General features: G+C 57.1%; 4 protein-coding genes across 6 annotated transcripts; 2 read left to right on the top strand and 2 right to left on the bottom strand.

Moving 5' to 3' along the window:
* Nucleotides 1–169: 169 nt before the first annotated feature.
* Nucleotides 170–8,659, bottom strand: ZBTB8B (zinc finger and BTB domain containing 8B). Of its 3 annotated transcripts, none has more exons than XM_054086655.1 (4): nucleotides 8,602–8,631; nucleotides 6,838–7,784; nucleotides 4,465–4,643; nucleotides 170–4,148 (listed from the first exon to the last, which is right to left on the bottom strand). In XM_054086655.1, the coding sequence occupies exons 2-4, from the start codon at nucleotides 7,778–7,780 to the stop codon at nucleotides 3,831–3,833; spliced, it is 1,440 nt and encodes a 479-aa protein (XP_053942630.1). In that variant the 5' UTR covers nucleotides 7,781–7,784; nucleotides 8,602–8,631; the 3' UTR covers nucleotides 170–3,830. The 3 variants fall into 3 exon arrangements, with proteins under 3 accessions (XP_053942630.1, XP_053942629.1, XP_053942631.1); XM_054086654.1 differs by having other exon boundaries at nucleotides 173–4,148; nucleotides 8,614–8,659; XM_054086656.1 differs by lacking the exons at nucleotides 170–4,148; nucleotides 8,602–8,631 and having other exon boundaries at nucleotides 4,502–5,290; nucleotides 6,838–8,036.
* BSDC1 (BSD domain containing 1) lies at nucleotides 7,620–15,146 on the top strand. The gene is made up of 12 exons (XM_009561832.2): nucleotides 7,620–7,762; nucleotides 8,645–8,737; nucleotides 9,378–9,438; nucleotides 9,956–10,072; nucleotides 10,645–10,815; nucleotides 10,925–10,979; nucleotides 11,336–11,451; nucleotides 11,796–11,864; nucleotides 12,028–12,109; nucleotides 12,287–12,820; nucleotides 13,223–13,326; nucleotides 13,833–15,146. Exons 2-12 carry the CDS (start codon nucleotides 8,727–8,729, stop codon nucleotides 13,863–13,865), a joined length of 1,353 nt encoding a protein of 450 aa, XP_009560127.2. The 5' UTR covers nucleotides 7,620–7,762; nucleotides 8,645–8,726; the 3' UTR covers nucleotides 13,866–15,146.
* A 432-nt stretch (nucleotides 15,147–15,578) lies between these two features.
* Nucleotides 15,579–17,400, bottom strand: TSSK3 (testis specific serine kinase 3). The gene is made up of 2 exons (XM_009561875.2): nucleotides 17,244–17,400; nucleotides 15,579–16,881 (listed from the first exon to the last, which is right to left on the bottom strand). The coding sequence occupies exons 1-2, from the start codon at nucleotides 17,386–17,388 to the stop codon at nucleotides 16,220–16,222; spliced, it is 807 nt and encodes a 268-aa protein (XP_009560170.1). The 5' UTR covers nucleotides 17,389–17,400; the 3' UTR covers nucleotides 15,579–16,219.
* A 264-nt stretch (nucleotides 17,401–17,664) lies between these two features.
* Nucleotides 17,665–18,321, top strand: FAM229A (family with sequence similarity 229 member A). The gene is made up of 2 exons (XM_009561876.2): nucleotides 17,665–17,783; nucleotides 18,219–18,321. Exons 1-2 carry the CDS (start codon nucleotides 17,665–17,667, stop codon nucleotides 18,319–18,321), a joined length of 222 nt encoding a protein of 73 aa, XP_009560171.1.
* The last annotated feature ends 1,642 nt before the right edge of the window (nucleotides 18,322–19,963 follow it).

The following is a 19,963-nucleotide window of genomic DNA, read 5'->3' as shown; positions in this document are numbered from 1 at the left end:
GATTGTCAGGGAATGTTTTGTTTCTGTAAAAGCTTTTGAGAAACAGTGTGTGACATAAAACTAGATATTTTCAGTAGCTCATCGGTAAGTTGCTAATCGTTCTGTGTCAGGAACCACGCCTGTGTTACAGGAGCTGGGGAGTACAAAGCATGTGAGGTAACGCCTTATCTCCGTCAGCCTGAGAGAGGAGTTCGAGTTCTGCAGACATGGACAAGGGGAAGGAATGAGACACCAGAAATGAATTAAGGATGCGGTTTCAATTTCCACCTCGTACACTGCCCTCTTGGCTTTAGTTCATTTACCTCGGCATCAACATCACTGTCATTGGCCTCTGCATCCTTCCAGTCCATTCCTACCAAGAGTCTGGTTCTTCCAAGGATGTATTTGTGTTTAATTCCCACAAATTGAAATGTGAGCCTTAATCTCAACACTCTCAGGTTTACTCAGGCAGTTTCTGAACAGTAAGAAAACCAAAGCAAACCTCAGAGAGTTTTATTTTGTAGACAATCAAAAAACTCCAGAACGCTCCAAGATCCACAAACAGTTAAGTCACTGCTACAAATAAGGTCCTGTTCATAAGAATCTGTTGGTTAAACTAGTTTAAAGGACTTCAGTTATGAAACCGCCTTACAAAACATCAGTAAACGGAATGACCACATCTGGAGGATTAACAAGTCTTGCACCACGAGGTTCAATGCACCATGAGTACCAGTGCCGCCGGCATTCCTTCAGGGAAATACAGGGGGTTGTGTGCAAAAGTACAGTCAAACGCACGTTCCTAAACTAAGTCACCTACCTAGAGCTAAGAGTTTGAGAGACAGTCTGCGTGGCCTTTAAAAAACTTTGAGAAAGAGATTACATTAGAAATAGCTTCCTAAAAACAGTATTTTTCATTCTTCATTAAGCACCATGTGAATATTTAATTAAACAGCTACATAATTTTCTCAAAGCTTGTCGAGGCTGGATCTACAACAGAGGAAAAACATCCACAAACAGCGGGAAGCACAGCAAACAGAGTTACGGAAACATCCATTCACAAGGACGGGGATAAACTACATCCCCTTCTAACACAATGGCTGAAGGACTCCAGTGACAACGCAGCAGCACAACGTGACAGATCAACGGGAAACATCGAGTGGGTGGTCATGTTCCGTCTGGAACGGGAATGGTGTCCCCCCTGTACCCCATGTCACACACACTTGAACACAGTGCTGTTCTCTATGCACAAGACACACACGAACAATCGCTAAGACCAAAGAAAGCAGTGGAAGTGAAGTCGACAAAGGTCCCTGCAGTCATTCCTGCAGCTCTGACCATCACACAGGCTTTCCGAGAGGTCAGCTTTCCCTACTCTAGATGTTTTCACCTTCAGAGTTTGCCAGCCCACACCTCAGCACAGCTCGGCTGGTTTGATTGTGGCTCACTAGCCAGAACGACACAGAGCTGATGGTCCCCATCAGTGACCCCTACCAATATTTACAGTGAGATGGCATTGGCATCTTCATGCGAGAATGACCAGAGATCAGGGTGCCTGGTCACTCAGTATCAATTTGGATTCCTATTTACATTCTTAGCAGGTCAGTCACACACGGGGATCCTGACCCTTCCGGAGTGTTGTCACACACAGAACTCCTGCCTTTATCAGACAAGCAGACACAAACCCTCTGGTGCAGGGTGGACTGAATAAGAACAGAGCAATCACCCAATGCACTGGACTGGGGGCGGCATTTCCAAAGTGCCGGCAAGCGTTACAAGCTCACGTTTTGCTCAGATTTTCAGAAGTACTCAGGACCCAAAAGCACAGCAGGGTTTTCAAAGGAGCTCAGCTCCAAACCTGGCGTCTGCATGACTTGTCTCTGTGATGGGCTTCACTTGGATGACTGAAATAGGGCCTTCAGAGCCCTGAATGCTTTAAAGATCTTGTCCCAGTGGCGTTTTTCAGATGATGTGTGCCACTACGATACTGTTCAGCTACTACAGACTCAGATTTACAGATGAGCTACAACAGGAGCCACTGGCGGCTCATGCAGCTTCAGGTACAGAAAATAAATGGAGCGAGAAGGTGACCCTCATCAAGAACTTAGAACAGAGAGATGTCTCAAAGCATGTCTGCCTTCTGCTGTTCTCAGGAATCAGCAGTAAAGGGACTCCTTTAAAAGGCAGCTTGTTTCTGCTTCCCTCACCTTGCTTGATCTGGCAATGAATTCTTAACTGCATTCGTACATCAGAATCCCCTCTCGCAAGTAAACTACAACATCCCTGTAGCTCTGCTGTTTCCCTGGGGGATGAAGCAGACAGAAAAGATGAATTGTTCTTTTCCAGGATGTAAAAGAAAAGCACAAGAACAAATAATTTAACTGGTTAAATCAGAGGGCTCTGTGGCTTATGTTCCATTCTAATGTTTGCCAAGTGTGAAGCCTGTCCTGTAAACTGGAACTGCTCATTCTTGTCAGCCAGTACTGTCCACAGCCCCTGATCCAGCGCTTTCTCCAGCTGGAAAGACTCAACAATTGCATTTAATTGAACACCGACAAACAACAAAGAAGCATTAACAGTCTTATTTCACAGTATATCTCAGTTTTGTCTCTTTGTTAGGAAACAGGAGCTTATCCAGAAGCAAACGGGCTTTCTGGGGTGGGGGTGTTTTCTCCTAAAGGTTCCCAGCTCGATGTTGATAGCTGATATCAACTCGGTACTGGAAAAGTAAGACCCTCCCCTCCTGTGAAAGGCAGCCTTTGCCTGTCCCAGCAAAGACACAGGAGGTGCACACAGAAGGGTTGTTTTAAAAAAGACAGTACTTGGATAAATTCACACAACACAAACCATAAGAAGGATCACCACAGACTAGAAGAAAAGAGAGTAAAAGAGAAAGAGAAGGATCTGAAGACAAAGAAGTGAGTAAAAATTTCTGAGGTTTCCTAAACCTCAAAAAGGGTGTTCAGAGCTGGTTCATGTGCATAGCTCAGGTATTTATCTTTAACTGCTCCTTGGCTACATCAGCTGCAAACCTGGCTATTTCATCTCCAGAATTGGAATTCCCAAGTGACCTGGCTGATAGCTTTTAACTGCTGTGAAAAGCTAAGGAGAACTGGGCAGCTCAGGGTCTAAGCTGAGACCAGGACACTGGACACCATAATGTGTGCTTAACAGCTCTCAAGCCAAGACTACCAGTATCTAAGTGACATTAAAGACATCTGAAGATCTGTAGTCTGAGCTCTCAAGAGAAGAAGATGCAGTAAAAGCAATTCAGAAAGAGAAGCCTGTTCTCTAAACACCTGCAATTAAGGACATGTGAAATGTAGTTATTCTTACTGTCCATGCTTGCAGCAGCAGCATGGATTTGTTATCCTGTTTTTTCTGCCCTGGTTTCAAGGTCAGGCAAACACTTCAGGTTTACAGTTTCGATAATCCTGCCCTAGTACAGAAGGATCACAACTCGGTTTAGAAAAGTCCCAAGATAACAGACGAACTGCATTTCTTTAACGTAATCCTCAGGGGGAAGACTGTGCCCCTCTCAGGTCAGGGACTAAGAAGCACTACAGCATTATTTGAAGAAACTTGTTAGCAAAACAGACCAGAGATGTCCCACCTGCAAAATCAAGGCCAGGAGGCAAGAGACACCATGGGGAATTGCTCAAGGACAACCTCTGTAAACCCTAGGGAGAAGATTCTTCACAGATTTCTGGTGCACAGCACTGAAAACTTAAAAATATTAAAAATTCCAGTTCTTCCCACTTTTCTATTAAAAAAATGGAATAGTAAACCGCAGCACAGTCTCCCTGACTGGGCTAGCACGCAGCCTCCTGTTGCAGACCGCTCTCCTCCCACTGCTACATCAGAGTTTCTCGGTCTGACAAGCTCCTGTGGATTTCCTGCTTGTCATCACCATCAGCATCATCATCGTCAGCTGGGTCATTTTCCTCTCCGGACTCCACATATATGGGCCAGTCGTTGTCAGCATCGCCCTTCTCCTGGCCTCCCGACGATGGCTCCATCAGGCTGAGGTTGATGGGCACGGGGTCCTCATGGGTGGTGGTCACACAGGTGCAGCTGTCACAGAGGCCGAAGCGGCGCAGCCCTGGGGACAGGCTGCTGGTGAACGTCCGCCGGCAGCCCTTGCAGATGATCGGCTTGTTTGACCGATGCACCTGGAGTGAAAAACAGAAACAGAGGCAAACAAGGCAACCTGCTGCCTCGCGTTGGCTCTGTTGGGGCTGCCAGGCTGCATGTATTCCAAGAACAGGAAAACAATACTCCACCTAAGGGTGGGTGGTCCCTTCCCATTTCCAGTACATGGATGCTAACGAACCACCTATCAGTGGCTTCAACTAGTCATTAGAAAAGCCTATCTCATTTATCTTACATTGGCAACAATCATTTTGTCCAACGTATTTTGGGAAATAGGATTGGGAAATGCCAAAACCTTTTAAAAAGTTGCTGACAGCTGCGATCTTTCAAACTTACGCTCAGGGCGTGGCTCCGGAGGTGCTCCTGCCGCGTGAAACGCTTCCCACACGTCTCGCAGGGGTAGGGCCTCTCACCTGTGTGGGAGCGGATGTGCCGCTTCAGTATTCCCTTCTGTTTGGCCGTGTAGGGACAGAATGGACACTTGTGGAGCTTGATGGGCACAACCAGCACATCACCTTTGGAAAGGAAACAGCGGTTACACTGGGCAGCTCTCGGCTGCAGCTGGGCGGGCTCCTCCTCGCTGCACATCTGAGTCACCACAACCGCGCCTTCCCCTCTCCGCGTTCGGCTTACCTGGGATTCCTGCAGGTTGTGCAATTCCAGAAGACATTCCTGCAGCTGCAGATGATCAAGTCCCTTGCAGATCAGCCTGTGCACACAGAGCTGATACTAGTAATGATGAGCTGAAGGACTCCAGTACCTTTGCTGATATTTTACTTTTCCTAAACCCAAGCCACGTACGCACACTTATGAAGCCAGATGCCAAAAGAGAAAATTAAATTTGAAGATCCCATTTTACAGAAACATGGATATGGCTGAGTTTTCCAGTACCAGATACTGGCTTCCTTCCCAGCATGAAGGCTGAGATGTTCTACTAAAGGATTTGTTTTCCCTCTTTCAGGGACTGACTGAGGAAGTTGTTTGCGTATCGAGCCGTGAGTGCCCCCACACCAAAGCTGGTGGGGCTGTAGAACATTCCCTGTACTGAGGTTGGGCCAGCCCAGCCTCAAAAAAAGAGTGTCTAGGATTGAGGAATTCACCTCACTAGATTTTGGACCTTCACAAGGTACCGCTGATCCCTGTGGGGCATTCAGAGCTCCGCCTAGAAGAAAGAGAAGTGATTCTCAGACCCGCCTGGTTTCCAGGCACTCTAGAGGTGCTCATTTACCCTCCATCAGCTGTGGAATGGACTGGGATGACAGGAACAGATGCTGATACTTGAAAACAAGTGGCATTTATCTCATCTGTCAGCCCGAATGTGTGAGCACACTTTCATCAGGGCTTTGCATTTCTCATTCCTGGCTACAACAGCATCAGCACTGAATGCTGCAAAGGGAGACTTCCACTCTGCCCAGCACATAGGATCTCAGCTCTAGCAGAGACACAAAGGAATGCCAGGCTTGGCTTTCCCTCCCCGCTCTGATTTAGAGCACATCTACCGTCCTTTCACTATGTTTACACCTGATGTTCTCCATCCAGTTCTTGAAGCATGTCCCTTTTAACAGTCTGAGGATTTTAACAGGGAAACAAGTAACAAAGTCTGCCTCAGATGCTCCTGCCTTGCTACAGGCCAAACCCGTAGGCACAGTCTGGTCTGCTCTGTTCTGGTAACTTCAGTCTTGGGCATCTGCAAGACCGGATTTGTGATTTTCCGATCCCTTATTTTAAAGCAGTGAGAAATGATATTGGGGGTATTGGCTTTAGGATCACACACATGTTGAAGCTGGAACTGGCCTGAATGTGAGCTCACTCTCTAGAGTGGGACATGCAGGGAAAGGCTTCCTCTCTGCTGCTCACAGCATTACTGCATCTGTCACGCCCCAAACAGCAATGGCAGCATTCATCAAGAGTCGCCTCCTGTCTCCATAAGGTGCTTTGGACAAGGCGAGCTGTTCGCCAACACTGCCACAAGCAGATAAAACGTCCAAATCCTCATTGCTCACTTTAGGGAAATTGCACACGGACACGAACTCCTTCTCCCATGTCCCTAGCTCTGCTGCTGGGAGACATTGCTGCCAGCGCACAACATCCCAACAGGCGCTGGACTCAGGGAAGCAATAGAGCCTCAGGTGCCCAGCAGCTGGAAAGCAAGTCTGCCTCCGGAGGTAAATTTAAGTCTTGTCTTTATGCAACACCAGAGTTTGAGTGCTCCTAAAGAATCTCTAGGTACCACTCAATATCAAACAAAACAGATTCCTGCCCCTTTGGAGTTCCAGGTGACAGCAAAGAGAACAGTGTGCTGTCATGAGCTGCTCCTGCTCTGTCGGGTTCTACAGCAGATCCCTCCTGTGGGAGCTCAGCTCATCCTCGCAATTGCTCTTTTTAACACTATGAGAGGAAGAGGCTTTAAAAAATTCACCTGCCGTTCAGCAAGGTCCCAAGTGAGATCATTTATTAACGCCGTGTCACCAGCCCCAAGCTCCAGGGTCTGCTTCAGAGACTGTAAGAGCCTTTAGAAATACTTACCTGCCAAAGGCTGCACTGAATAAACGAGTACAGCTTGCTTTTGCAGTCCAGAACAATAGTTTATTGTGCTACGGCATAATACCAAGCAACGTATTCCTGAACAAGCACAAAAGTCACAACGGAAGCCGCACAACCAAGCCCTTTCCTCCTCAGTTACACAGCCTACACACCAAGCCCTCTCACCTGCGTCCTCACCATACCAGTCGCTGTGAATGTCCATCATGGAGCTCATGGTTACCCCCGTGTCCTCCGGCCTACCCTCAAAGCCCCGGACAAAGTGGTGAACCACGTCCTCCTTCCTCTGCGCGGAGCCGTTGCGCAGCAGGGCCTCGAGAAACTGTTTCATGTGGTAGTTATTGCAGGCCAGGTCCATCGCCTGCCCGCTGTGCAGCCCCTCTTCCATCTGCTCCAGGGACAACGGGGTCGGATACTGCGGCAGCCGTTCGCCCACTTCTACCTCGACTTCATCCGAGTCAAACTCGACTTTGGGTTCCACCCCCTTGGGCAGCGAGGAATTCACGTCATCCGGAGAGCGGCTGCCAGCGGGGTCCCGCACCACCAGCTCCAGGGGGTGGCAGCCACTGCACTCGCCACAGGGAGGATCCCGCTGGCAATCCATCCTCTCCTTTTCCTGCAGGGAAGAGACCGAGGCAGAGCACTGGCCCTTGGAGGTGCACGAGGTACCCTCTCTCGTGGAAATCGCACTGCCACTGTCGGCCTGGTAGAAGGCAGCTTCTCTCTCTATTTTCCTGCAGATGTCTAAGGATGACCTGATGTAGGTTTTGCAGAAATTGACCACGTCGGTCATCTGCAAATAGCTGGCGGCAGACATCACCTCAATGACATTCTCCCCGCAGAGATCCAGCTTCCCAGAATAAAGGAAATCAAGGATGATGGAGAAGGCCTCCGAGGTGACGATGTCCAGTGAGGCAGTGCTGTGGCGGCCACTGTCTTGGATGTAGTGAATCAGCAGGGCTCGGAAATAGCCGCTGTTGGCGAAGAGGATGTTTTTGTGCGCTTTGAAGATCCTGCCCTCCACAATAATGCTGCAGTCGCAGAAGAAATCCCTCTTGCGCTGCTCGTTCAGCTCACCCAGCAGCTTGGTGTAGTACGACTGCATCTCCATCGCTCTGTGGGGCAGAGGAGAGGGGCTCAGCGGAATGGAGGGGTCCGGGAGGTCCGGGGTGGGGCGGGAATTTAGCAGGATGGAAGGGCCAGAGGGGAGACTTCAGGGGAAAGGAGGGGTCTGGGGACCTCAGTGGGAAGGAAGAGTTTGGGGGGCTCTGGGAAGGGGCAACCCCACAGCAAGAGGGAGGGGGCTGAGGGGATACAGGTGCGTGTGTGGGTGTCAGCTGGAGGGAGGGGAAAGGGGGTTCGGGAGGGAAGACCCCGGGGGGATACAGGGGGACATTGGTGGGAGGAAGGCGTCCGGGAGGGAAGGTCTCAGGGGAGCTTGGGAGTGAGGGTCTGGGGGGAACTCTAAGGAAGGAGAGGTAGGGCAGGATACAGGGGGATCACGGGGAGGCCTGTGAAGGGGGCAAGGCGGGGGGCTCAGTGGGAGGGAAGGGTCGGAGATGGGGGCAATGGGGGGGGGCTCAGCAGGAAGGAGGGGTACGGGGGGCTCGGGAAGGAGGGTCTGGGGAGGCTCTGGGAAAGGGGGGGTCCCCTCAGCGAGAGGGAGGGACCCGGAGGGTTACAGGGGGACCTCGGTGGGAGGGAGGGGTCCTGGAGGAGGACAATAGGGGAGGTGGGGCTCACTGAGAGGGAGGGGTCAGAGGGAGGAGGGGGTCCGAAGGGACTCGGGGGGGACCCCCAGAGAGAGGGAGAGCCGCCGGGGGGCAAGGGGGGAGGAAGAACCCGGGGGCTCAGCGGGAGGAGCCCGGTAAGGAGGGGAGGGAGGAACCCGGCGGCTCGGCGGCGGGACCCGGTGGGGTCTGTCCCCGTTACCCCCGCGCTCACCTCGGCCCGGCCCCGCTCCCGCCCCTGGCAGGAGGAGGAGGCGAGCCCGGAAGTGACGTCATCGTGAGGCGCGGGCGAGGGGTCGGTAAACAGTGGTGACGTCACGGGCCAAGATGGCTGAGGGGTGAGCAGGGCCCGGGCGGGGGGAGCGGGGCCGGGGGGCAGAGAGACGGGAGAGGAGATACGAGAGGAGAGAGGGGAAAGAGGAGACTGGAGAAGGGATAAGGGAGAGGGGATAGGGGAGAAGGCATAGGGGCGAGAGGAGAGGGAAGAGGGATGAGGGATGGAGGGAGAGGAGAGGAGAGGAGAGGAGAGGAGAGGAGAGGAGTGGGAGACGAGAGGGGAGAGGAAATGGGGTAGGAAAGAGGAGGGGGGGGGAAGAGTGGAGTAGAGAGGAGAGGAGAGGGAGGGGGGAGGAGAGAGAGAGGGGCTGAGGTCAGGGTCGTGGGGGGGAAAAGGGGATGGGACCTGTGCCGTAGTGGGCAATGGGGCCAGGGTGGTGGGAGAGGGGCCTGAGATGTGGGACCGAGGTGACAAGGAAAGGGAGAGAGGAGAGGGACGTGGGGCCTGGGAGAGGGGAGAGGAGACGAGGGAGAAGGCAGAAGGAGCTGGGCTGTGGGGAGTGGCAGGAGAGGGGCCAGAGTGCGAGGGGCGGCAGGGCTGGAGCAGTGGAACAGAGGCTGGAAATGAGAAAGAGGGACGTGGGCTGTGCGGGGCACCAGTCCCTGTCCCAGTGCCAGCCCTGATGTATTGTCCCGGCGCAGGGAGGACGCGGGCTGGTGGCGGAGCTGGCTGCAGCAGAGCTACCAGGCGGTGAAGGAGAAGGTAGGAAGGGCTGGGGGGCCTGGCCAGGCCGTGGTGGGGCTGTGGCCCTCGGGCAGGGCCTAGTGGGGGCAGCAGGGGGAGGCTGGGCTGTTACAGAGCCGAGTCAAGCACCGCTCTGGGGTCCTGCAGCTGTGAGCTCCGATGGGAAGATCCCTTCCGAGCCGGGAGGGCACAGGCCTGCAGCATCGCACTTTGGTGTGCGACATCCTGCCTGCGACAGTATCACAGGCATTAATGATACACAAAGCCTTTATAACAAGGCTGTTTATACAGTTCATATAATGAGTGTTGCCCCTATCTCAGCTTAACCCCCATCCCCGCTGTCATGTGGTTTGGGCACAGCTTTTCCATTGTTATCCCAGTCATTGCAGCTGTACCTGTTGCGTTAGCTGGGCAAGGGCTCAGCTGGGATAGAGGCTCCCGCACTTCAATCTTCATAACATGCCCAGTGTTTGCAGAGTGACCGTGGCTTTGTTAGAGAGCAGAAAAGATTCTGCAATCTGTCATCTTCTTAAAGTCCACAGAAGCTTTGGAGTTCATGAAGCGGGACCTGGCCGAGTTCACTCAAGTGGTGCAGCACGACACAGCCTGCACCATCGCAGCCACGGCCAGTGTGGTGAAGGACAAGCTGGGAGTGAGTACGGGAGTGAGGGTGAGGATTCTGGGTGCAGAAAGCAGCAGGGAGGTGAACAGCTTCTGAGGATGCGATCCTTGGAACAAACCCCAGCACGTAATCGTGAGCCACATGCGCCGGCCTTGCTCCCCTGTGTGGGTTTGGTGCCAGCACTGTGTGGGATTTCCTTGCTGTAGCAGTGAGGAGCCTCTGCAGATGCGTGGAGACAAGTTCCTTTGCTGTCCCATTCCCCACGTGCTGTGTAGGAGGAGAGCCGGCAGTGTTGCTGCAGGACGACATTGGATCCCTGCGCGAGGTGCCAGCCGGAGCTGCTGTGCCAGTCCAGCCCCAAACCAGCCGGGCCCAACCTGGCTGTGTCCTCAGTTCCCCACAACTGTCACAACACCTGCCTGCCCCACCGGCACCTGAGGCTAGTGCTTGCCACCACACCCTGCTCCCAGCCCGGCCCTGGCCACGCCATTAGCACATTTTTGTAGGGAGAGACACCCTGCTGCCTTAAAGGAACCTACCCAGGAAGGACTGAGGCTGCTGCAGGTGCCTTTATTAATACCACGCTGCTTTTTCTCTTCAAGAGGACAGAAGTTTCCTCAGGCACAACTGAAAAGGTGAGGAAGGGGCTAGCAGACTTCCTGGGTGTCATCTCAGACACATTTGCTCCCTCGCCTGATAAGACCATTGACTGCGATGTGATAACACTGATGGCAACGCCCACAGGTACCACAGAGCCCTATGACAGTGCCAAGGTGAGTACCTCCTGCGGGAGCTTCTCTCTGGGATGCAGAGCCGTGTGCTCTGGCCCCTGGGGGCTTTGCTGCTGCCGCTCCGCTCAAAGCTCTGTGTCTCCTCCTCCAGGCTCGCCTCTACAGCCTCCAGTCAGACCCGGCCACCTACTGCAACGAACCTGATGGTACGGGGGGCTTGGTCCTCACTTGGGGCCTGTGGGGCGCCTGGAATTGCCTGGAGCCTTCTGCCAGCTGGCAGGGCTGTGGATGGGGTCACTGTTTATGCAGAGCAGATCTCCCTTTCGCACTGGGCTTAGGCTTAGGCTGAGGCCCTGCTGGGCTGGCTCAAACTGCCGCCACTACAGCTGGTGCTGTGCAGCCTTTTGCTGGCAAAGGGCCCATGGTGTGGGTGCAGAGACCCATGTCTCCCCCCTCCTCCACCCCTTCCTCAGCCCAGCTGTCCTGTTCCAAAGAAACTTCCCCAAACCATTCCTGACATGTTTGTGCCAAGGGCTGTTCTCTTTGTACTTGTCCTGTACAGGCCCTGCGGAGCTCCTCGAGGCCTGGCTCTCGCAGTTTAACCTGGAGGAGAAGAAAGGGGAGATTGCAGAGCTGCTGGCAACCAGCCCTTCCATCCGGGCGCTCTACACCAAAATGGTGAGGCCCTGCCTGGTTCCTGTTGTGGGAGCCAGAACCTCCTGTGGGTTCTGGCTCGGGATATGGTGCAGAGAAGCCCTGAGCTGCTGGAGCCCTGGAGCTGTTGCATGAGAAGTGGGCATGTGGATGTTAGGCAGCATCTTCTCTGTTTGTCGTGGGCTGGAGCAGTTCCTCTGTCTGAGCACGTGCCCGTGCGCACCTGAGGCCTTGTTCCCAGCCTGTGCACCAGGAAATGCAGGTGCCTCGGGCAGGTTACAAGGTACCTGCAAGGCTCGGGAGGAGAGAAGAGCAGGGCAGAAATGCAGCCCTCCCTCCAGTGACTCACCGCATTGTCCTTCTCCCAGGTCCCTGTGGCCGTTTCCCATTCCGAGTTCTGGCAGCGGTACTTCTATAAAGTGCATCGCCTGGAGCAGGTGGGTCAGCAGGGGTGGGTGCTCCACCCGAGGAGCTCTAATGCCGACCAGAGGGGCAGCGGATGAGATCTGGGCTGCAGGCCGTGCTGTCCCTGACACTAAAGTGCTTTGGGGAGGGAAGGAGTAGGGATGGGAGCAGCGGCTGACACTGAATTCCTTGCAGGATGAGGCCCGGAGGGAGGCTCTGAAGCAGCGAGCGGAGCAGAGCATTCAGCAGGAGGAGCCAGGCTGGGAAGAGGATGAAGGTGGGTGAGATGAGCGGGGATCCGCGGGAGGGCTCGCACAGACCCGGCGGCTCTCAGTGAGAGAGAGGGTGGCTCCTTCCTGCTGCCACAAATCCAGGTCCCAACCCAGCTGCAGCTGACCCTGCTGCGCTGACAGCTTGCTGAAACATCTCTCGCTTCTCTTCCACCTTCCTACAGAGGAGTTCTTGGGGATGTCACCCCTGCCTTGTGCAGACAGGAAATTGCCAGAAGCAGCAGAGAGAGACTCTGCCCCGGCAGCCCTGGAGCGAAGCCGCCCTGCTGCTCCCAAGGGACCCTCGGAGGAGAGCTGGGCTGTGCTCCCTCCGGAGCCGCCCCCAGCAGAGGGGAGCCCCTCTGAGAGCAGCGAGAGCATCTCCCTGGTGACTCAGATTGCAAACCCTGCCTCTGTGCCTGCCGCGCAGCTACAGACTGGAGCACAGCCATCCAGGACCAGAGACCTCTCCCAGCGGCTGTTGGAGGCCACCTCGGAAGAGCAGATCTCCCTGCCAAAGCCCCCAGAACTTGGTTGTCCTTCTGCGCAGGAGTCGTCTGTGTCCTCAGAGCTGCCACCTGCTACAGAGCTCAAAGAGGTGGAGGTCAAAGCCCAGGGCAGGACAGAGACTTTGAAAGAGGAGGGACCAACAGATCTGCGAGTCTTCGAGCTGAACTCGGATAGTGGGAAATCCACTCCCTCCAACAACGGCAAGAAAGGTGCGTTTATGGGGCCAGTGCAGGGCCTCGAAGCCTGCTGGGGGTGGCAGCTCTCGGGAAAAGAGCCTGGGTTTGTGGTGATAGTGAAGAGGGGGTTTGCCAAAATCACCTAGTCAGGATCCAGAGGCTATTGAATGGCCAGAACTGAGGTGGGAGCAGATCTTTCTGCTGTGGGCAGGGTCAGGTGGTGACAACCCACTCTCAGCAGGCACCTGGGCTGAGGCCTCAGCCGTCTCCTGAGTCCCATTTCTAGTGCTCCTTCAGGAAAATGGAATGTGAGACTCCTCCGGGACGCGGAGGAGCGACCTGTCACAGCTCTGGCTGGTGCTGTGGGCCTGCCTGGGCAGCATCTGGAGAGCAGGTGCAGCTCTGATGACTCCATGGTCATGTTTGTGGTTCCAGGCTCCAGCACGGATATCAGCGAGGACTGGGAGAAAGACTTTGATTTGGACATGACGGAAGAGGAGGTGCAGCTGGCGCTTGCGAAGGTGGAGGTGTCTGGGGAGGTGAGTTGAGGGCAGGCTGCTACCAGGAGCCATCAGCAGCTCTGTGGGGTGATGCTGCGTGAGCTCCGCCATTGCTGGGTGCTTTTCGTGGGAGCTGGAGAGACTGCGGTGCCTCGGAACAAGAGGGCAAATCCCTCAGCCACGGGGCTGAGCCAGGGCCACAGGGTGCAGCAGGATGTGGCTGCTGCCGGCCAGGAAGGGCAGCGCCGCTGCAGGCGGCTTGCAGGGGGCTTTCTGAAGGCAGGACGCGCTCCCTGGGGACACGGGTTTGGCTTGGGATCGCCCCATGGCTTCACAGGTGTTCACTGGCACACAGAGAGGCTGTTTGGATGTGCCTGAAGAGGGATGAGTGTGCAGGCTTCCCATGGGGAAGGAAGCCAGCACGTTCTGGCTGGGAGGGGTGGGAGTGTGAGGCTGACAGGCTTGGTGCTGACTCAGGTGCCCCGGCAGGAGAATCTGTGACTGTGGTGGTACAGTACACTGAGGGGTATTCCTCTTGTTTGCAGCTGGAAGATGAAGAATGGGAAGACTGGGAATAAAGCAACAGCTTCGAGTGTGTCTCACAGGCCCATTTCCACCATCGGAGGTGGCAGCTGGCGTTCACCCACGCGCTCAGCTGCTGGGGAGCCCAGAGACTGGCTGGGCCAAACCGACTTCTCTGGAGGTGTCGGCCGGAGGCGGATGCAACGTAGCAAGGGGCCGGCAGGGTGAGCTGGGCCCTCGGACACCCAGCAGGATCGCATGGTGCCACCAGGTGCCCGACCGTTCCCTTGTGTGCGTGTCTGTGTCAGCTCCAGTGCCACAGTTTAGAGGGCTCTGGGTGCAAACTGTGCCTGCTCCTCTCTGCTTTGCGCTGCCGGCCGGGCCGTCCCCGGATACAGCCCTGTGCAGGGCTTGTGGCTCTGACTTGAACCTGAACCTGCTGGAAGGACCTGAACTCCCTGCCAAACCCTGAGCTTCTGCCTGGCTTTTTGTCTTGGAAGCTTCTTTAATGGAAACTCCCGTTTCCTGTTGCAGGAGCAGCAGCTTCTCCAAGAGCCCCGGCTGCTGCTTTCCCTTTGCAGCTGCACTTGCCTCCCTCTGCTGGGTTCTTTGTCCTTCCAGTTCAGTTCCCCAAGCAAATTACTTGTGGCTTGCACCACTCAGAGCAGCCGTGGGGTCACCTTGGAGCAGAGCCCTTCCTTTGTGCCCAGTTTGGCCCTGGCAGCGCCCCAGTCCGGCCCCTGAGTGCTACCGCCTGCACAAGCCCCAGGGCTCGGCCCTTCCCTCTCCCAGCCCCGGGCACACAGAAGCGCCCAGTGGTGCCTGTTGGTTGCAGCTGTGTCTGTCCCCATATGTCCCCCGGCCACCAGGGCCACCGGCCTTGCTGCCCTCACTTGGGATCCGTCACTAAGCCCCCGTGACTGCTTGCAACGCTTCCCTCAGACCCACGGCCTCTCGGGGCAGTTCCCTTCTAATGGCACGGGACACTCATCGGTTGTTGCTAATGGATAGTTATCCTGAGGGACGCCTTGCTGCTGTCCTGCCTTTTGGGTGGTGGTTTCGGACGCGCTGCCTTTGTCCTCCTGTCCCTGCACTGCGGGTTCCCTCCTGTTTTGGACAGCGTTAACCTGGTGGAAGGGTTGGGGTTTTGGTTTTATCTCTCCCCACCTTTGGGGAAGTTCTCACACAGCCGCACATGGGGGTGAGTTGGTGGCTTCAGGCACCTACAGGAGCCTGAGCCGCAGCCCCAGCTCCCCTCCTGCTCTTGGAAAGGAGCGGCAGCCTCGCCCGCTCCCGGGCGCAGCTGTGGCCGCAGCAGGAAAGCCCATGGGTGGGTGGGAGCGGGGAGGGTGTCAGGGACGCTTGAGGCTGTGTCCCTGCAGGGCTGGGCCGTGAGTCGTGGCGGATCCCTGGGCCCACAGCAGCGCTCGCATCTGTGTCACTTTTTTTCTTTAGTCCAATTAAGCGTGGGGTTGTCTGTGCAATATTCTCTGCTCTGAATGATTCTGCAGCTCCCAGAGCCTTTTCGTGCTGGGCTGAGAACCAGAAGCACTTCTAACAGCTGGTAGTTTTGTAACAATGACTTTCGCGAGACCTTTTACAGACTTGCAGTTAACAGCGATTAAAGGAATTCTACAGAGTCTCTGCCCATGTCGTGTTCTTTCTTGTGCCTGCGGGATGGACACAGCTGCATCCAGAGGCTCTGTGGCGGCAGCTTTGGGTTTCCTTTTCCTCCACCCACCTCACAGAGGGGTTGCTGGTCTTGGGAAGTTGGACCCATGCTGCCCTAGGCTGCTCATGGCTTGTGTCCCTGCTCTTCGCCACTGCTGGCAGCCGAGGGCCTTGAGTAAGATGATAAAAATCATAGAACCATAGAATGGTTTGGGTTGGAAGAGACACCTCCCACTGGATCAGGGGCTCCAAGCTCCATCCAACCTGGCCTTGAACCCCTCCAGGGATGGGGCAGCCACCACTGCTCTGGGCAACCTGGGCCAGGGCCTCCCCACCTGAACAGAAAAACATTTCTGCCTAAGATCTCATCTCAATCTCTTTCAGCTTATAACTGTTCCGACTCGTCCTGACACTCCAGACCCTTGTAAAAAGCCCCTCCCCAGCTTCCCTGCAGCCCCTTTCAGCACTGGAAGCTGCTCTAAGATCTCCCCACAGCCTTCTCCTCTCCAGGCTGAGCAAGCCCAACTCTCCCAGCCTGTCCTTGTACGGGAGATGCTCCGGCTCTCAGATCATCTCTGGCCACCTCTGGGCAAACGCCTGAATATGAGCCCGCCCCTGTCCCTGCTGGCTGGGGCCTGGCACAGCACGCATGAGGCTGAGTAGCTGGGAAACACCGACTTCCAAATTTATGGTAAATAATGGTTATTTTAGAAACAGTCCATCCCAGGGGGAGCTGCCCTCAGGGGCTGCTCAGCCACGGGTGCCTGCTGGCCTCCTCGATGGACGGCCTCAGAGCCGCGTCTGGTTCCAGGAGCGAGTTCAGGAGGTGCAGGCACTCCCTGGAGACCCCCAGGTGTGCGGGGATGGAGATGCCTTTCTGCTGCTGGTGCAGCATCCTGGTGATGTCAGTATCGTGGAAGGGCAGGTGGGCACAGAGCAGGACATAGAGGATGACGCCCAAGCTCCAGATGTCGCTCTTGCAGCTGTCGTAGGGCTCACCCTGCAGCACCTCGGGTGCCGCGTAGGCTGCACTGCCACAGAAGGTCCAGCTCAGCTCCCTGCGGTCCCTGGGGAGCAGCTTGGCAAAGCCAAAATCCGTCAGCTTCACGGTATGGCCTTGGAGCAGGGTGTTCTCGCACTTGAGGTCGCGGTGGACCACCCCGCAGCCATGGCAGTACCGAACAGCCTCCACCAGCTGCCGGAACAGCGCCCGGGCATGGGGCTCGGGCAGGGGACCCTCGCGGAGCACATAGTCAAAGACGTCCCCGTTCTCCGCCAGCTCCATCACAAGGCAGATCTTCCCCTCTGGGGCCTCCAGTACCTCGTGCACGTAGATGATGTTCCTGTGGTCCAAGCGCATGGCGATCTCGAGCTCTCGGGGAAGGAATTTCTGAACAAACACTGCCAAGAGAGGAGGGGGAGTTACTCGTGGGAACATCCTTGAGGTGCTGGTGCCGGGCACCCCGCTGGGACTCAGGAGAGGGAGGAGAAGTTGTCCCTGAGTGCCTGGTTCCTTCTGGCACCATTCCCCAAGGGATGCTGGTCAAGGGACGACGCTGGACTCTGCCAGCCCTTTGCCGTCCCTGCAGCTCGAAGGGTGGGGTCCTAACTGGGTCCTTTCCATGGGCCATGGCCTTGGGCTGCTCTGCCAGATGCCCCAGAGCCGCCTTCCCGTCCGCTCTGAGTCTGGGAAAGCCGGGAATTCAAAGCCCCTGTAGAGGGATGGTGGCTCAGCCCAGAGCCCTTTCAGGGTCACCTTTTACCTTCTGGGCTTTCCTTCTTATCAACTATTTTAATCGCCACTTTTTGCTGGTGCTTTTGGGAAAACGCCTCCTTCACTTTGGAGTACATTCCCTCCCCGATGGTCCGCCCGAGCTGGTAGCCATTGGCAAGCAGAAACCCTCGCATGTCCTCACGTCGGCTGGGACCCCGCACGCCCTCAGCTCATCCTGCAGCGAGTCCCCAGCGATGACTCAGCTGCGCTGGGGGGCACAGGGGGGCCTTGGACCCCTGTGCCATTGTGATGTAGCTGGTGCTGCCAGGGCTTGAGACGGGTGCTGTGCAGGTTACAGGGGCTGCTCAGGGCTCCCCTCAGCGCTCCCCCAGTGCTTTTGCTGCTGCTGAGGTCCCACGCTCGCCCGACGCTCTCACTCCGCTCCTGTCTGACGCGCTCAGGGCCCGACCATGAGCTCCCAGCAGATGCCGCGGGCTCGGAGGTTCCTCCTCGAGGCAGGCGACTGTCCCGGCTCAGCTGTGCCCCCCGAGTTGCAGGAGGCGTTTGGCCCCGGGCACTCCGTGGCGAGGTAAGAGGGGCCGGGACGGCCTCGGCACAGCCACGCTGCGTCCCTGCCGCACAGACAGGTCCGGCTGCAGCAAACACGGCTCCTTTGCCTCCTGAAAGCATCGGCTGGAGCTGGAGCCCTCCTTGTCCCAGGACAGGGCACCCCGGCTGTGGCAGCCGCTGTTGGGGCAGGGAGCCCTGCTGTGCCGTGCCGTGTGGTATCAGTCAGTGCTGTGCTGTGCCGTGGGATGTCAGTTAATGCTGTGCTGCGCCGTGCCGTGCTGGCCCGTGTCAGACCGCTCCATGCCATGCTGTGTCAGTGAACACTGTGCCATCCTGTACTGGGCTGTGCCACGCCAGGGCCATGCTGTGCCGTGCTGGCCCATGCCAGGCCACGCGGTGACAGCGAACGCTGTGCCATCCTGTGCCACCGGGCTGACGCCGCTCTCTCCCGCAGGCAGATGCAGCGGTGCCCCGGCAGCCACTGCCTGACGCTGCCCAACATCCCCATTGACGTCTTCATCGCCACAGGAGGCGGCGGCCGGGCTCGCTCCGCCTGACGCTCCACACCAGCTGCCGCCGGGCCCAGAGATGCAGAGCGGCCATGGACACAGACTGGCGATCACTTCGTAATAAAAGGATGTCTTGGAATGTTTCTCTGCTCAAAACCCACGTGTGTTGGCCATGGAGAGTCGTCGGACAGGAGGGGACACGACGGGACGGGGCATAAGGGGATGCGGTGTCGCGGGGAAGGATGGGACTGAGAGGATGGGACACTAAGAATGGGGCACGAGGAGATGGGATGTGAGGGTTGGGACATGAGGGGACAGAGCGTGAGAGGGAAAAATGGTACACAAGGGACAGGGCATGTAGGATGAGACATGATGGATGGGATGTGAGGGCCACAACATGAGTGGTTGGGACACAAAGGGACAGGGAGTGAGGGGGGAGGATGGGACACTAATAATGGACACGAGAGATAAGACACGAGGGGACAGGGCATGAGGGGGGAGAATGGAACACAAGGGACAGGGTGTGAGGGGAGAGGATGGGACAGAGAGGACGGGACACTGAGAATGGGGCATGAGGGGATGGGATGTGAGGGAGGGGACACGAGGGGACGGTGTGTGTGGAGAATGGGACACAAGGGATGGGTGTGCGGGATGAGATTTGAAAGATGGGATGGGGTGGACAGAATGTGAGTAGTGGGGACATGGGGGGACAGGGCGAGGGATGGGACGCGAGGGGACGGGGTGTGAGGGCTCAGAGATGGGGGACGGGACACGACGGGTGGGACACAAGGTCCCGGCCGGGTCCTCCCCGCTACTGGGGGCGCCCGCGGGAGGGAGCGGCCTCTCCCGCTCCGCGAGAAGCACTTTGTCCCTCCCGGGCCACTGTCCTCCCCGCCCCGCTCATCCCTCCCTCCGCGCGAAGCAGTTTGTCCCTCCCGGGCTGCCGTCCGCGCCCGCGCCGCCCCGCGCCCGCGCCGCCATATTGTGGCCGCCGCCGCCGCCGCCGCTCGGGAGCCGCCGCCTCGGGAGCCGCGATGGGTGAGGGCGGCCGCGGGCCCCGGCTGGGGCGGGCGGCGGGGAGGGCAGGGAGGAGAAGCTGGGAGGGCACGCGGGGAGCGGCCCCCGCTCCGCCGCCTGCACGGGACCCGTCTCGCCCCACGCCGCCCGCGCCCCTCACCGCGGCCCCGGGCCCGGCGGAGCCGGGGGGGGGCGCGGCCGCTGCTGAGTCATCGCAGGGGGCCGGGCCGGTGCGAGCGGCGGCGGCGGCGGCGGGACCCCCGCCCGGTGCCCGGGAGCTGCAGCGATAACGCCGTCACGGCTCGGCGGCACCGGTGCCGGTCCCGCCGTGGGGAGCACCGGGAGGCGGCGTGGAGCCTCGACGGGAGCCTCGCGGCGCTCGGTTCGAGGCCGGTCCCGAGTTCAGAGTTGAGCACCGAGATCCCGCCGAGCCGCCCGGTGTCGGTAATCCCGGGGCTCGGCTCTCTTCGCTTCTGTAAACTCAAACTCGTGCCGCTGCGCCCGCAGATCGCGCCTGGGCCGTCCCTGCACCGCCGCGGGCTCCAAACCCCCCTGCTGACACCGTGGCCCGAGGAGCCAGTGCGGGGCCGGTCGGTGTCCTCGTCCCCGGCAGCGCTGGCACGGCCGGAGGGGCAGGGGGCTGCGCTTTCTGGCAGCCACAGACCTCTCTGCT

This window comes from Cuculus canorus, chromosome 22 (genome assembly GCF_017976375.1).
Source record: "Cuculus canorus isolate bCucCan1 chromosome 22, bCucCan1.pri, whole genome shotgun sequence".
In the NCBI taxonomy this organism is placed as follows: domain Eukaryota; kingdom Metazoa; phylum Chordata; class Aves; order Cuculiformes; family Cuculidae; genus Cuculus; species Cuculus canorus.
The sequence above is the reverse complement of the archived record's forward strand: the minus strand, read 5'-3'. Positions and strand labels throughout refer to the sequence as shown.

What these genes read in the sequence shown, in the direction of transcription:
- ZBTB8B (XM_054086654.1), bottom strand. Translation starts at nt 7,780, where the DNA reads ATGGAGATGCAGTCGTACTACACCAAGCTGCTGGGTGAGCTGAACGAG. An exon ending in CTGGTATGGTGAGGACGCAG is followed by an intron (nt 4,644 to 6,837) that starts GTGAGAGGGCTT and finishes TCCTTTCCAAAG; the next exon opens with GTGATGTGCTGGTTGTGCCC. An exon ending in TCCGGAGCCACGCCCTGAGC is followed by an intron (nt 4,149 to 4,464) that starts GTAAGTTTGAAA and finishes TTTTCACTCCAG; the next exon opens with GTGCATCGGTCAAACAAGCC.
- BSDC1 (XM_009561832.2), top strand. An exon ending in AGGCTGGGAAGAGGATGAAG is followed by an intron (nt 12,110 to 12,286) that starts GTGGGTGAGATG and finishes ACCTTCCTACAG; the next exon opens with AGGAGTTCTTGGGGATGTCA. An exon ending in AGGTGGAGGTGTCTGGGGAG is followed by an intron (nt 13,327 to 13,832) that starts GTGAGTTGAGGG and finishes TCTTGTTTGCAG; the next exon opens with CTGGAAGATGAAGAATGGGA.
- TSSK3 (XM_009561875.2), bottom strand. Translation starts at nt 17,388, where the DNA reads ATGCGAGGGTTTCTGCTTGCCAATGGCTACCAGCTCGGGCGGACCATC. An exon ending in TAAGAAGGAAAGCCCAGAAG is followed by an intron (nt 16,882 to 17,243) that starts GTAAAAGGTGAC and finishes CTCTCTTGGCAG; the next exon opens with TGTTTGTTCAGAAATTCCTT.
- FAM229A (XM_009561876.2), top strand. Translation starts at nt 17,665, where the DNA reads ATGAGCTCCCAGCAGATGCCGCGGGCTCGGAGGTTCCTCCTCGAGGCA. An exon ending in CCCGGGCACTCCGTGGCGAG is followed by an intron (nt 17,784 to 18,218) that starts GTAAGAGGGGCC and finishes TCTCTCCCGCAG; the next exon opens with GCAGATGCAGCGGTGCCCCG.